At 34.7% G+C, this 15803-nt stretch overlaps 1 protein-coding gene and 4 non-coding genes across 6 annotated transcripts; all 5 read left to right on the top strand.

Moving 5' to 3' along the window:
• The first annotated feature begins 3944 nt into the window (after positions 1–3944).
• On the top strand, positions 3945–15457 carry LOC131353028 (properdin-like). 2 transcript variants are annotated; one of them, XM_058389701.1, is made up of 10 exons: positions 3945–4017; positions 4109–4193; positions 4361–4505; positions 6898–7064; positions 7640–7810; positions 9306–9500; positions 9618–9788; positions 10342–10533; positions 10659–10791; positions 10897–15457. In XM_058389701.1, exons 2-10 carry the CDS (start codon positions 4130–4132, stop codon positions 10997–10999), a joined length of 1341 nt encoding a protein of 446 aa, XP_058245684.1. In that variant the 5' UTR covers positions 3945–4017; positions 4109–4129; the 3' UTR covers positions 11000–15457. The 2 variants fall into 2 exon arrangements, with proteins under 2 accessions (XP_058245684.1, XP_058245683.1); XM_058389700.1 differs by lacking the exon at positions 3945–4017 and having other exon boundaries at positions 4024–4193.
• trnav-cac (transfer RNA valine (anticodon CAC)) lies at positions 11544–11616 on the top strand. Its single transcript has one exon. It is a non-coding gene; the product is annotated as a tRNA-Val (tRNA).
• trnaf-gaa (transfer RNA phenylalanine (anticodon GAA)) lies at positions 12735–12807 on the top strand. The gene has a single exon. It is a non-coding gene; the product is annotated as a tRNA-Phe (tRNA).
• trnaf-gaa (transfer RNA phenylalanine (anticodon GAA)) lies at positions 12942–13014 on the top strand. The gene has a single exon. It is a non-coding gene; the product is annotated as a tRNA-Phe (tRNA).
• On the top strand, positions 13557–13629 carry trnav-cac (transfer RNA valine (anticodon CAC)). Its single transcript has one exon. It is a non-coding gene; the product is annotated as a tRNA-Val (tRNA).
• Positions 15458–15803: the final 346 nt, after the last annotated feature.

The raw sequence follows: 15803 nt of genomic DNA, 5'->3' as shown, positions 1-15803 counted from the left end.
TGAAAAGTAGATGTTTTTCTAGTTAATTCAGTAGAAATTTCATGTCTGGGTATAGACACACGACCCTGTGTAGTGTTGATCTCTGTTGCTCTCAGCCTCCTCTGGCTATGGTCCTGGTTTTGGCACTTGTACATGTGAAGGCTGAGGATTCGTTGTTGTATTGTTTTAGGTCACCGCCTGGTGTCGCCTCGGCCTTACTGTATTTGCCTAGATTTACAGCAGCAATCCCTGCAATATTCAAAGACGCTAAAGCTGCATGTGTCGAAAGAATTGGGGGAATTGTTCTTCTTTTGTTAGCAAGCTAGGTGTATATTTTCCACATCAAAAAGTGAACTGTATACTCAGTGTTCTAAATGAAATTAGTGAAAACATCTATATGTTGATTTATCTCAAGCAAAAGAAAATACACTGATCAGGCATAACTTTATAAGCACTGACATGTGAAGTGAATAACACTGATTATCCTCCCCATCATGGCACCTATTAGTGGGTGGGATATATTAGGCAGCAAGTGAACATTTTGTCCTTAAAGTTGATGTGTTAGAAGCAGGGAAAATGGGCAAGCGTAAGGATTTGAGCGAGTTTGACAAGGGCCAAATTGTGATGGCTAGACGACTGGATCAGAGCATCTTCAAAACTGCAGCTCTTGTGGGGTGTTCCCGGTCTGCAGTGGTCAGTATCTATCAAAAGTGGTCCAAGGAAGGAACAGTGGTGAACCAGTGACAGGGTCATGGACGGCCAAGGCTCATTGATACACGTTGGGAGCGAAGGCTGACCTGTGTGGTCTGATTCTACAGATGAGCTACAGTTGCTCAAATTGCTGAAGAAGTTAATGCTGGTTCTGGTAGAAAGGTGTCAGAATACACAGTGCATGAAGGGTCAGGGCTGGTTTGGCTGCAAAAAGGGGAACAAGACAATATTAGGCAGGTAGTCAGTTGCATATACAGGATAACTTGTTACAGAAGTTGTATGCAGCCATGTTGAAGTGACATAACTATGTATCGGAGAAGGAAAGTGTAGTTGAGAAGACTATCCGAAGAAGGGAGGGGAGGTAGATTTTACTGACGGAGGTCGAGGATTATGAACCTCAAGTTGAATGCAACATTAAATAAAAAATATAATAGAGTGTTGGCTATTGATCATGCCCTGTTTAAGTTGTGACCCCAGTGCTTATTGACAAATTGAACAAAAAACACTGTACAACTAAATTTATTTAAAATCCCTTTCCCCATTTCCTTTTTCTTTACTTATTTATGACATGATGTAGGCAAAATGGTATAACGAATCCTCATATAGATAAACACAACTCCGTGTTATGATTATACACAGAATAAGCATCAATTTAAATATTACTTCAGCACAATAAATCATTTTTTAGTCTCTAAAAATCTAATATTACTCATGAATGGGTTGTTCTTGTATGTCTTGCATATTTTAATGGACATTTGTTTGCTTGTACCTATTTGTTCTAATTTAATATTATGAATTTTGTTTTTTGTTGTTGTTTTTTACCATTATTACTTATTAATAGTGATTACTATTATTACTATTTATTAAAATTACACTTTTTTATACTGTATATTTACAGCACATACAACAATAAAATTAATTCTCGGAAAAAAACATGCTAATTTTGAAGCCTCCCATATCCTGATTCCTTGGTTCCTAATAAGTACATTTTAATACTCTAACTGATATCTCATTCTTTGAAGTTATGTCTTAAGGCAATAATTAAAGTTTTAGGATGCATCCCAGGTCACAGGCTCTATGCCAAATGGGGCTTTACTAGTTTTAACGTTGCTAGTTCCAATTATATGAACGTGACAATAATCTCCAAACACCATTTCAGTCAGTCCAAAGTTGTTTGGTTTATTTTGATTATGGTTAGGCAGGGAATGTGTATTGAACCTGAGAACTCCAGGTACTTAGTTTGTAAAGTTATATTATTATTATTATTATTATTATTATTATTATTATTATTATTATTATTAAGTTAATTAAGTTACTTAACCACAAATATATATTTCATAACTTTTTTTACCCATCTTTCCCAATTTTGCCAATAATTCTGTAGTTGACTAAACACTTCTTCAAACAGTGATTCTCAATCCTTTATCAGCCCCTTAGCATTTTCTACCCTGAACAAATAATATGTACAGAACTCTTAAAATGTATTAGAGCTGCAAGCCAAATCTGTTGTTTTTGCTATACAATGAATGAAATTTGGGTTTGTGATTAAAAATGAAACATCGGGCAATGGTTTAGTGCCCACAAATATTTCTATTTAATGTCTTTTGTAAAACTAAAACAAAATAAGCAAAAAAATGTCATTTTTAACTTCCCTTCAGCTGGGTTCATTTAAAAATTGTTTTTATTGCATAATATAGACATAGGAAACTACTAAGCAGATAAGCCTGCTTCCTCTTCCTCTTTTGGACACTGACTTTCTTGTTTAAAGTTTACGAAAACATCTAAATTCGGGTAACTCTGCTTGTGAAATTTATTTTTATTCAATTTAATTAATTTCGATTCACTGAAATTTTATTTTTATTCTGCTTTTAACAATGGATATTGAAACAAAGCAGCTTTAAAGAAATATGTACATTCAGGAAATACATTTTAATTTCATAAACTTATCCCTAATGAGAAGGCCAGGGGCGATGTTGGCAAGGAAAAACTCTCAGAGATGATATGTGAATATAAAGTCTATTTTGTTGACTTTATCAACTGTTCAATGTAAACCTAATTGTAGCAATTGCAGCTCTTATCCATCTTTATGTGTTTCTTAGTGGCACCATCAACAGTAATCTCACTGATATTTAGGCTGTCCACATGGGGCCACCATGATTTCTGCTTAGGCTTAAACACTTTTTGTTCAACATCACACCCACTCTTGGGAAAAGGGCTTCTTGGGTAAGCTTGGGCTCTACTTGGAAGGTGTGCATCGGGACTAGGAGCCCTCATACTGGGCAGAATTTACATTCATGCATGTAGGGGCAGGAATTCAGATATGACACCTGCAGGACAAAGCAGGGCCACATAAATTAAGCACTGGGTGCCCCTGTGGAACTGTGTGTTACATTTATTGGATTCATCCTGAGTACCTTCTTTAATCTGGCCATGTTGGTTTAAACACACACACACACACACACACATATTAAATTACACATTCATAAACCAAAAAGGACGATCCGTTAAGAATTCTACTTCATTCTTTTTAATCTAAGCTGAATGTATTTTGAATATTTTTGGAAAGCTTATAGTTGTGTGAAAAATAGATAGATGCCAATGAAATAGATCATGCCAATGAAATTTGCCATTGTTTTATTGAAATGGTTTTAAGAGACAAAGAAGCTACTTTAAAAACATTAAAAGCTGTACCTAAGCCAACGCAAACATGAACCTTTCCAAACAAAATATTATTGATCAGTCTAAAGTTCTTTGCACAACTTGCCTGGTGCCTGGAAAATTAGAAAGCAATCATTTAAAAAAAAACTGAAAATCCTATGCAATGTAATGCAAGGTTCCAACATTTTGCATGGACTATGAAAGTTATTAGGATAACCATATCTAAATAGAACTGTTCAGCTACTGTCACACGTTTGCACCATGACAGCAAGTGAGGTCACTGTGAGGTTTCTGTTACAGGAAAAAAAGAACAGACGTCATTTCTGGTAAAGTACCTAACAACATCATTGATTGCTTATGTCTACAAAACTAAAATAATCAAACACATGACAAACATTTTGATCAAGGAAAAAGCTTTAAGTGACTAAATATATTATATTTAATATATATACAATCTGTCAGTTACCCTGAGAAAAACATATGTTAGAAGAAAAAGCTAATGACTTGCACCTTTCTAAATAAGGAATGTGATGATTCTGCATGTACACAGTAAGTATTTGTTGTGAAACGTCTGGTTGGATACTGGGAAAGTAGTATTGTGAGACCAGCCTCAAGGCACGTGGTAAAAAACACACACAGACCAATCGAGTCCAGTAGCCAACAGCATAGGTTAGTACAGCATATCTGAAATCTTTTTGATGTAGAATAATTTTGCCTTTTTGATGAGAGTTATTCTTCTTCATTTTTCTATACACTCCAGGGTTTTCTACATGGGAAGCTAATGATAAGGAAAATAATGCATATTATAGTGCTCTTTGTGCTTATGCTTCATGTCCAGGAAACAGGTTTGTATATAATATAATATAATATAATATAATATAATATAATATAATATAATATAATATAATATAATATAATATAATATAATATAATATAATATAATATAATATAATATAATATAACATGTTGTGTTACAATGACAAATGTACAACAGTGCTGTTTGTTATTTCAGTCCCGGAGATGGTGCAGTGTTATGCCTCTTTTTACCCATCGGATGGAACATGCGGTAATATTTTAGGGGAAGTTTCATTTAATGATTGTTGTATGAATCCTGCATATGGCTATCAGGATAAAAAAAATGAATGCAAGTCTTGCAGGTAAGCTATGCTCTAATTTAGATTCTGCCTTTTTTTGTCCTTTTTGTACACTGCATTTAGCAAGTGACTAAGTGTTCTTACAAACCTTGCAGGAAGTCTGTTATGCACACTAAAAATTTTCATTTGACAGCGTTACTTTATAAAGCATACAGTATTTCATGTAGATCGCTCATTAAAACATCAGGTTTTCTAAAAATGTGTTTAAAATCTATAACAACTGTTTATTTGCTTGGGAATTCATCTATATTATAAAATCAGAGAGGTCACATTACAGCACTGTATTGTGGATCAAGGTTTAGACAGTAGTCTAGTCTTTATTAAACAAAGTGCAAAAAAACACAAAGCCAAAAGTGAATGAGTTACGAATATGAAATGAGACTACATACAACGTATGAGATTTCAGAAATTACATTAAACACAAGAAATAACTAGGGACATGGACACAGATAACAAACATCATCAGTTATATAAATGACTAAGAAAAAAATAGCAAGTAACTATAGTTGGAACTATGCTGATAGAATATTAGCAGTGCTATAAAATGCTACAACACTGGAAAAAAGGAATACAATGCACAAAACTAATATGATCTATACATAGAAATCATCAACACCTTAGACTGGAGACATGAGGTTTTATACGGTTGTCTTGTCTGGGTCTCTTTCACCACTATCTCTCTGTGTAAAGTGTGATCAGTGATGGAACCTGATAGGTACGATGTACAGATTGGATGATTCTTTGTTTAAATCCCTCAACTACTCAGCTGTGTATGAGATAAATATGATACATGTAACTGAAATAATAGTAAGTCACTGTGGATAAGGGCATCTGCCAAAATGCCATAAATGGATGCATTTCAGTTCTGTGGTCTCCACATCCACCACTGCAGCTATTATTCATGCTATAACAGGTTGTAGATTCACCATGCCCTCAAACACATATGAGCTCCTTTATGAAACTTGTATGCTGTTGAATAGCCCACCATCTTGCTTGTGCTGATATATTGCAAAGGTGGCCTTGATGTCAGCTTGCCAAGCTTTAATGCTGAAGCGCTTTGCTCTAGGGTTAGTCACTGATATTCAAAATGCTCTACTGGTGGTCTGTTAGCACTTTCTTTCAAAGTAGAGCTAAAGTGTACAGAGTGAAACAAAGTACATCAGGGTCTATTGTCAAAGTACATCAGGCATTTGTACTTAGCTACACCATGTTTACTGCACTGTCTTATAGCCATAACCACCTTATGTACTGCACTCAAGCTAGTTTCTCTGTTCCAATTTCCATCACTCTAAGGTCTTTATTCTCCATGTGACTAATCAAACTGTGCATTGTGCAGCTACAATAAGTGGCAAACGAAAACAATGTGCTGTAATGCCAGCTGTAGAAAAATGCTCTGACTATTATTACAATTATTATAATCAGATGACAATATAAAGATAAGCCAATATGTATTAATTAATAATACATATTATTAATAATAATAATAATAATAATAATAATAATAATAATAATAATAATAATAATAATAATAATAATAATAATAATAATGTTGTAGACTGTTTATAAGGAAGGTTACTACTCACCTTAGGAAAACAAACAAAAAACGACAAATGTTGTTCCCAAAATCACACACGAAAACATCACAATTTTTCTCAGTAAATATATTTCTAAAGGTGCTATTGACATGAATTTTTTTTACCATATGTTGGTAATGACCAGTGCAATCCAAGCATGTAAAAAAAATCAAGTATTGAACAAATTAAACAAATTAAGATATGTATAATAATATGACATGACACAGAGAAAAAGTATTGAACACATGAAGAAAGGGAGGTGCAAAAAGGCATGGAAAGCCAAGACACTAGCTAAAATCAATCAGTAATTAGAAAGTAATCCTGCCCCTTGTCAGTGCAAAAAAAGTGTCTCATTAACAAGGTGTCACACAAGAAACATCTTAATAATAATAATAATAATAATAATAATAATAATAATAATACACCCGCTGTGTGTGTGTATGTGTGCTAACACACACACACACACACACAAAAGTGAACCCTTTGCAATATTGCAACATATTTGGTATGTATAATGGTATTTGGATTGTCTTATTATTCAAAACAGACCATGACATGAAGTGACTTGTCTCCAACATTAGTAGTATAATCTGTTTATTGGTACCAGAAGGCTGGAACAGAAATAACCTGATATCATGATTTCCATTTAAATTCAGGTTTCTCAGCATAAAAGTATCCTTAATAAAATGCATTAACACTTTACTGACTAGACTATACAAGACCAACAGTCTAATCAAAGGCTTTACCTAAAAACTGTCATAATACCCTGGAATATTTTTTTTTAAATGTGTGTTGACGTGAAGCTGAATGTTTTCTCACAGATTAGCTTCATGGTCCACATGGTCCGAGTGGAGTGCATGCTCAGTGACATGTACTCAGGGAGTGAGGCAGAGACATCGTGCCTGCTACGGCGTTGGGAGTTGCCTTGACCCTCACCATCTAGGAGAGAAACAAACTGAACCTTGCACTGACATTGACTGCTGCCCAGGTATGAAAATGGACATAAGGATATCTACAGTACATGGCCAAAAATCTGTGGACACCTGACCATAACATTTATATGTACTTGTTGTACATCCCATTGCAGATTTAGTCCCCCTTTACTATTAGAATATTCTCCACTTTTGTGGGATGGCTTTCAACTAGACTTTGGAGCGAGGGATTTGTTCATTAAGCCACAAGATAATTAGTGTTGTCAGGCAGGGATATCAGGTGAGGAGGCCTGGGGTGCAGTGGGTGCTCCAGTTTATCCTAAAGGTGTTCAGTGGGATTGAAGTCAAGGCTCTGGCAGGTGATTCAAGTGCTTCCACCTTAACTTTGGCAAACTATGTCTTGTGCACAGGAGCATTGCCATGCTGGAACATGTTTAGGCCTCTTAGTTACACTGAAGAAAAGTTGTAATGCTACAGCATACAGTTGTGTGCTTAAACTTATGGCAATAGTTTGGTGAGGACTCACATATGAGTGTGATGATCAGATGTCCACAATATTTTGTTTAACTTTTTTTTTTTATAACAACAAACACAATTCTGTCAGTTTCTTAATACCTGGATTTTATTTTAGAAAATGGAGCATGGTCTGAGTGGGGTTCGTGGCAGCTATGCTCAGTTACATGTGAAAAAGGAGTCAGAAAGAGGACGAGGACCTGCTCTAACCCACTTCCAAAATGTGGGGGTGTTTGTGAGGGTCATGGCGAAGTCGTCGAAAATTGTGACACAGGGATCGTCTGCCCAAGTATAACTTTTTTTTTCTCAGTGATGAATAACAAACATATTACTCATGAAAAGACAACAGTTACTACTGTTGTAGCAATGTACTCAATGACAGGATTGATTATTTTCTATTAACAGCACACACTAAAGTTCTTTATTCCCCTTACACCACAGCAGTTTGTCAGTGAATGCAATTTTTTTTTTTTTTAAAACAAAAAACAAACAAAAACTCATAATACTCTTTATTTGTATATAGTTATATTTCATTACATTAAGAATTTCAGGAATTCTTATCAAGATTTTCTGTTTACACCTTAAAAAGTGCAGGGCTTACAATCTCATTCCTGTAGAAGGCGCCATGAAGTGCACAATGATTTATAGAATCATTTATGTAATGATTTATAGAAATACTCTAATACTTTAATAATTCTAACATCATTATCTTATTTTAATAATCACATGGCCATATTATTATTATTATTATTATTATTATTATTATTATTTTAAACTACAGTAAAAAAAATCTATAGAGTATTTTGAAAGTTTATTATATTTAATTTCCTGTATAATTTTCATATTTGTTTTAACCATTTCCATAATAAAGAGATAATGTTATTGGAAGGAGGCAGAAAGTGGAAACAAAAAAATCAGATTAAGACGCATGAATGAGAAACCAACTTCAGCCTAACCAACCTGTTATCTTGTTAAACTGCTACACACCTGGATGGAACAAAGACACTTGTATGAAAAAGAAATATGTGTGAATGCATCTGCAAACAATTCAGTAGTTATCCTTATTATTCTGGCAGATTTTTAACGCAACTACAATGCAGTTTCCCTGCTGATGAGCTTTCAGCTCTGTTTGTTTTGCCATATCAGTGGACGCCTACTAACTTTTCATCTGAGCAAACGGGACTTAGAACATTACTGGAACCAAAAAATGTGTACACTACACATTTCATGAATCCTTGCAATTGTCTTGAAAAGAAGCTCAAATTTATGAATATAATCTTGTGTGTCACAAACTACAGCTTCCAGGTTATACCCTGCTTATTCCAGTCAAATTAAATTCCCTATAGGAGCTCCAAAATATTATTTTGGGTGACCAGTCCTTAAATATTTTGATGTTGACTCCCCTGGCTTACACAATAAAAGCTACAAAAAGTTTCCCCACCAACCTCCCATTGTTAAAAATACAATTCCCACTGGGGAAAAAATTAAAAGAACTGCGGTTTGTTAGTTGTGGTTTCAAGGTTCTGTCACAATAGGACTTAAATACCTATAGTGTGTTTTTTTTTCTTTCATGTTTGTTTTTTAATAATTAATACAATACTGTGATTTGGTTTGCAGCTGGTTTGTTGCAGCCATACTGTTATAGAAAAATGGTCATCAGAAATCAAAAATTCAGTTTGCTTTGTCAGGTGTCTATATATATAAGTAGCACTGTGATATTACTCAGATTCTATGACTTAAAGTTATTTTAAACTTTTGTATATGTTATTGTGTTGCATCCTTAGCTCATGGAGGCTGGTCTGCATGGGGTGGCTGGGGTACATGTTCAGGGACATGTGAAAAAGCAGGGATTGCAATACCTATACAGCAGAGAACCAGGACGTGTACAAACCCTCCACCATCTATTTCACCACGTGGAAATAATTGCCCAGGCTCAAGCACAGACACTCAACAATGCATAGGACTGCCTTTTTGTCCAGGTGAGACATGTTTCAGGAAATTATTCTATATGTTTATTATTTCAGCCTATGAAAGATTTATTACTTCAACAGAAAAATAACTGTGCCATTGTTAACAGAAAAAACATGTCTCCACAGTGAATGGAAACTGGGGGGCATGGTCAGCCTCTGATTGCTCTGTGACATGTGGAGTGGGACTACAGACACACCATCGTGATTGTGATAATCCTTCCCCAAAGTTTGGAGGCCAGGATTGCCCAGGAGACAATACCAAATCAGTAGTTTGCAAAGATCCAAAATACTGCCCAGGTGAAACACATTTATTAGAACATTTTTATTCCATTTAGTTTAATTTTGTATGTAATATATTGAAGATGCCTGTAGAGTACATGCAGAATTTTAACATTTTCTGCTCAAACATTGTCTCTCATTCTGAATATAAGTTAAGGATAATAATTGAGCACATTACCTTCACACATTACTGATGTCATTACAGGTGTGACCACCAAAATGGTAGGGTGATACAGTTGCCTATACAGATATGATTCTGAATGATAATAATGCCTTTGTTCAGGGATGGTTCTTGATGTCCCACTGCTGCTCCCATACTTTAATTGACTTAATGCTAGTTTATGTGGTATTATCCATGTATTGCTGAGACTGAAATCAACTGTCCTTGTGATACTTTATACTACAATACCTTTTTGGTGGATAAGTTGTTCTAACACCCACTGTACAGTGGACTCTGCTTAAAGACAGTTTGTATATTCTTATAATACTTAGAACAAGGTGCTCTTTAAGAATATTACATTATGGCAAACTCAGCAACACTGAACAAGAAGAAATATTTCATTTCCTGCAGCAAATGGCCAGTGGACTGAGTGGTCTGAATGGACTCAATGTGATTCACCAAACCAAAGGAAAATTACATGCAAAAATAAATCAGGGAGGCGAAGGCGACTGAGAGACTGTGAAGGCAGGAAATATGATGGAGCTTTCTGTGATGGACAAGGTGTACAATTCAGCTCCTGCTTTGACATTGAAGGCTGTAAAGGTGAGTATCCAACAAACATAAATCTGATTGAATTACTGAAATTATTATTATTATTATTATTATTATTATTATTATTATTATTATTATTATTATAAGAGATTTTTTTTTTTATTGTACTGTATTAGCTGGACATGATCTTCAAATACCAAGAGCTTTATGGTCAGAATGGTCTGATTGGAGTTACTGTAAACCTGACTGTGGTAAAGATTCTGTACAGAAAAGGAATCGGGAATGTATACCCGACATCTCAAAGTACAGGTAAAGCAAAATTATCTAATAAAATTATCTAATATATGTATATACAAAAGTTCTGAATTTAAACAACATGAAAACAAACACAATAATCCCTGTTTCCCCAAACAGTGATAAACGTCTAGAGATCTTCTCAGGAAAACCAGATATTATCTGCCCACCTTTGGAAGAAACAAACCAGACCAAGCCATGTCTAAATCTTCCACCGTGCTAGATCAGGTTTATGGTCAACACTCACAAATGGAAATGTTAAAAAAAAGCTTTTTCTACAACGTTTTCTAATGATAGTGGTTTCTTTGGTGCCTACTTTCTTTCTGCTATTCAATCTACCAAAAAGTTACAATGCATGTTCTGCATTTATGGCCGAGGTGTAGTAATTGTATTCAGGAAATACATTGAATAGATTTTTTTGCTTGCATTTCTGTAGGTTTTCCTTTTTGCATCATATTAATAAAACATGCTTTTGTGAATTGCAAGATTGGACAGCCTTATTTAAGCATTTTATGGGTTGTGATGTACTCTTGATATTTGATGTACAAAAATGGGACCTTTCCAAAGAATTTTCTAATACTTTTGTGTAAGGTGTACAAAATGAAAAAAAAAATCTAATATTGTTATACATTATCATTAGTAAACATCATACAACATTTTGAAGTTCAATTAATATTTAGTAGCGTTTTATTCATGTATATTATATTTTGTAAAAATTGAAAAAAGATGTTTGTCATTACAATAACTCGAGGATGTTTTCCATGTAGGTTTCCGTAGTGTAGTGGTTATCACGTTCGCCTCACACGCGAAAGGTCCCCGGTTCGAAACCGGGCGGAAACAATTGTTTGTTTTTCGTTCCTGCCTTACTTTCAATTGTATATAGCCTTAACAGTCATAGGTAACATCCCTCCATTGTATAATTTCTGCAGTGATTAATATATTTTCAGCTGGCAGCAATTTATTTAACCCGAACTCATGCAGTGAGCAGCTTCTTATTTCTCTATATAACAACCATGTTGGCTGACATATTCTAAAAAAAATAATAATAATTTGGGATCAATTAAAGTCATTTAGGAAGGCTACACAGTCTCTCTTTTTGTAGTTGTTGCTATTTGTTATTCTTTAATGTTATTCTAAGCTACAACAAATAGCTATATGTCATTTGCCGTTTGTTGAATGGCTGCTGGATGATAGTGCTCCGCCCTCTTCTGGTGTATGTTTGAGCAAACCCAGAAATCTGAACTCATCTGAGTGAATCATGAAGAGTCGAGGCAGTGAAAATACCCAACAGTAAAGCGTTAAAGGATTTTAGTTGTGTGTGAGTAAACTTTATATTAAATCAGTTGAACTTTGATTTTTATTAACTCACCAGGCACAAAGTGTGTAATATGATGTCAGTATTTGTTATATGTAATAACATGCTTAATATTTTCTTTGTTCCACTGGATTTTATTTCTTGATGTTTTTCGCAGCTTGAGAACTGGGCAAAGGTAGGGGCAAGCAGACTTAAAGCTACAAAATAAAGAGATTTTAATATAATATGAAAGTCACTGATGTATTTCGCTTTTTCTTTGTTGCCACTGATGGTTAGATAAATGTTCACGGAGTAGTCTGACCACTAACAGCGAACGACGTAGATTTTAAAATGTACTTATATGGCGGGGTGTTAAAACTTTTATTCAGCATCAAACTGAACATTATTGAAAGTGCCGCTAGCGGTCTTTACAGATGCCACGTAGTCATGCCAAGGTATCTCTTGTATACCAGTAGTACACCTGCATCATCCTAGGCGTGAAAAGGCGAACAAAAGAAAAGAGAGGATTAAAAGCGATCCATAATATGATTAAAAGCTGCCATAATATGATTATATAAATAATATAAAAATATAATATAAAAATAAATAATTTAAAGAACTATCAGTTACTTACATAACTGATATACAACGCTGACATACGGAAGCCGAAATAGCTCAGTTGGGAGAGCGTTAGACTGAAGATCTAAAGGTCCCTGGTTCGATCCCGGGTTTCGGCAGCTTTTTCAATTTCCACAGCTTCATTAGACAGTTATTCTTTTAGTGAATTCATCTTAAAAAAGTCGATCTAATCGTACAAATCCATAGTTTCTCTGAGACTCTGTGGACTGTCAGTAAAAAGCAGCATATGGAGGCCGAAATAGCTCAGTTGGGAGAGCGTTAGACTGAAGATCTAAAGGTCCCTGGTTCGATCCCGGGTTTCGGCAGGCTTTTCATTGCCTCAGCAGACATTTGTGAAGTCATCGTTTCTTTTATATTAATACTATAAAACTTCCTGTTAATACAGAGACTACATGCGGTGAGCAGATTCTTATTTCTCTATATGACAACCATGTCAGTTGACATATTCCAAAAATAATAATAATTAGGCATTTGGGATCAATTAAAGTCATTTAAGAAAGGCTACACAATCTTTCTTTTTGTAGTTGTTGCTATTTGTTATTTTTTAAATTTTATTCAAAGCTACAACAAATAGAAAGCAAACTAACCGCCCTCCTCTGGTGTATGTTTGGGCAAACCCAAAAATCTGAACTCATCAGAGTGAATCATGAAGACTCGAGCCATGATAATGTTCTTCAATAAATTTCTGTTTCAAAAGTGAAAACTCGAGCAGAGAAAATACTCAATGGTAAAGTCTCTGTATGAACAGGAATGTATATGCTGCTTATTATACTAACTTTTCCCTCGTTATCATGCAGTATAACTACATAAATTCTGTACTCGGAAAGAAAACAACCATTGGTCGTGAGTTTCCGTAGTGTAGTGGTTATCACGTTCGCCTCACACGCGAAAGGTCCCCGGTTCGAAACCGGGCGGAAACAAATATTTCCTTTTTAACTTCGTCTTGAATTCTGAATTAATTATTTAATGTTTTTAGCAATAGACGTATTCACAAAACAGCATTACAGAAATCCCGATGTAGCTTCATCCTTCATGAGCAAGCAAACAAACACTGTCAACAAACCCTGCCTGAGTCCACTTGAAGAAACCTCAAAAAGCATATCATGGGGTTATACATTATTACCCTTACACAATACAAAATAATGTCAAACAGTATTAAGTGTGTTGTTCAGTACCAGCATCACACTGCAGTGGATAATCTCAGCTGTGTACTGCAAGCACAAGTATGCATTACACAGGTGAGAGTATCCAGTGAAGCAAGGGTGAGATTTGGACTCCTGGGAAGTGACAGTCTTTAGGGTATGACAATCTATTGCCTAATTAATTAATTTTCATAACATTTAAATACCATCAATATATAAAGAACAACCCTTTACAGTTAACATTCACAGTGGCATTGTGTCCACTGGGACCACACCAGGATAAAGCTACTGAAGATAAATTAATGAATTTTTGTACCTGACTTTCTTACAAGTAAATCCAACAAAATGATCTACTGGACACTGCAGGTTCATGTGTGATTAGGACGAGAATTATCAAAGCAACAAAGATGAAGAAATCAGTGCCATTAATGGATTAATAATTAACTTTCCCTTTGGGTCTTACAGTGACAAATGTTATTATTTAAAAAAATGGTTTATCCATTTATTAATAAATAAGAAGTGGCTTTATTACTTTTTCAATATTAATCTCTCACACACACTGTAAGAATCACAGCGATACAAGGTTGGTCTTGGATGAATTTATTGTATAAATACAGGTATTGCTAGTATTCAGTCCAGCAAACCTCTCAATGGGAATAATTTAATGTTCTATAAAGCTCTTAAAGAAAACACAGAAGGCCCACAATGATTGTATTTTCAAAGAAAATTCCATTGGCCCAGGTCTATAAAGGATTTCAGCACTTCCAAGAAGAAAGGAAAACAAAAGAACACTTGGTGTTAAGATATGTATGGAATCTTAAATTCAATACAAGGAATGGTATGAGAATGTGTTTACATTCTGTAAAAAATAAGGATATTAAAACTCTATACACCTCTGTTCAAATGTCAGATTTTGTGATGGAAAAAAATGAAACCAGAATATATAAAATAAAATATGTTTTAGGGAAAAAAAGATAAAGAAACATCTGATCACCTGGCTGCATAAGTGTGTATACCCTTTTATAATGGGTCATATGACTGTGCTCAGAATTAACCAATCACATCCAAACTCAGTGTTTTAAAGTAATTTTCATAAAGCTGTCATTACCTATGTGAATAACCCCAGGATTTTCTTGACATTTTCTTGGCTTAATCTGACTGCTAAAGCCAAGTTCAGTAAATAGATTACAAAGCATGTACAGTATCTCACTGTCAAAAGTATTGATCAGGAGAGGGGTATAAAAGAATTTTAGTATTAGTATTAGAAGTACAACTGAAAACTGGAAAGAGCAGCAAGTGGAGAAAAAACGGGGGACCACAGTTAGGTTACCAAGAACAAGAAATCCAACCAAAATTGATGAAAAGACAGCCAAAATCATATCAGGAAGGGCTTTTGAGAATGTGTACTTGTGACTCCCTGCATGTATTTGCATATCTCTTAACTATTACCCTGTTTACCCTGTCTTGTCTTTCTAAGTTATATTTTTACAGTTTAATAGTTATAGTTTTTTTCCTAAGTTGTATATTTTTGCCTGCTATCACTGGGGCCTCAGTACTTAGTTTTGTTCCCTTTTATGTACTACATATTATGGAATGACAAACTTTCTTTGATAACTGATATTTCTAGTACTCAATGTTCATTCTCATAAAAAATTAGCCATGCCATAATTTATCAAAATTTACATTTTGCCAAATTGTACACACAATCACCCAAAGTATGCTATGCCTATTATAGAACCTTATGGGGGAATAATTCTAAAGGAAATGTTGGCTACAAAAACAAAAACAACTTATCAACCAAAGAACATCATCCACATGGTGAAGCATGGTGGTGATAGCATTGTGCTACAGTGCTGCTTCTTTTCAGCTTAGATTGGGGCTCTAGTCTAGACAAGATGAAGATCAATTCAATCATGAATAGATCCAATGCCAATCGAAATACTATCACAAAG

Source organism: Hemibagrus wyckioides, linkage group LG05 (assembly GCF_019097595.1).
Source record: "Hemibagrus wyckioides isolate EC202008001 linkage group LG05, SWU_Hwy_1.0, whole genome shotgun sequence".
NCBI classification, from domain to species: Eukaryota; Metazoa; Chordata; class Actinopteri; order Siluriformes; family Bagridae; genus Hemibagrus; species Hemibagrus wyckioides.
This window is presented reverse-complemented; position numbering and strand designations above follow the sequence as displayed.

What these genes read in the sequence shown, in the direction of transcription:
- LOC131353028 (XM_058389701.1), top strand. Translation starts at nt 4,130, where the DNA reads ATGATAAGGAAAATAATGCATATTATAGTGCTCTTTGTGCTTATGCTT. An exon ending in GCTTCATGTCCAGGAAACAG is followed by an intron (nt 4,194 to 4,360) that starts GTTTGTATATAA and finishes TTGTTATTTCAG; the next exon opens with TCCCGGAGATGGTGCAGTGT. An exon ending in AATGAATGCAAGTCTTGCAG is followed by an intron (nt 4,506 to 6,897) that starts GTAAGCTATGCT and finishes GTTTTCTCACAG; the next exon opens with ATTAGCTTCATGGTCCACAT.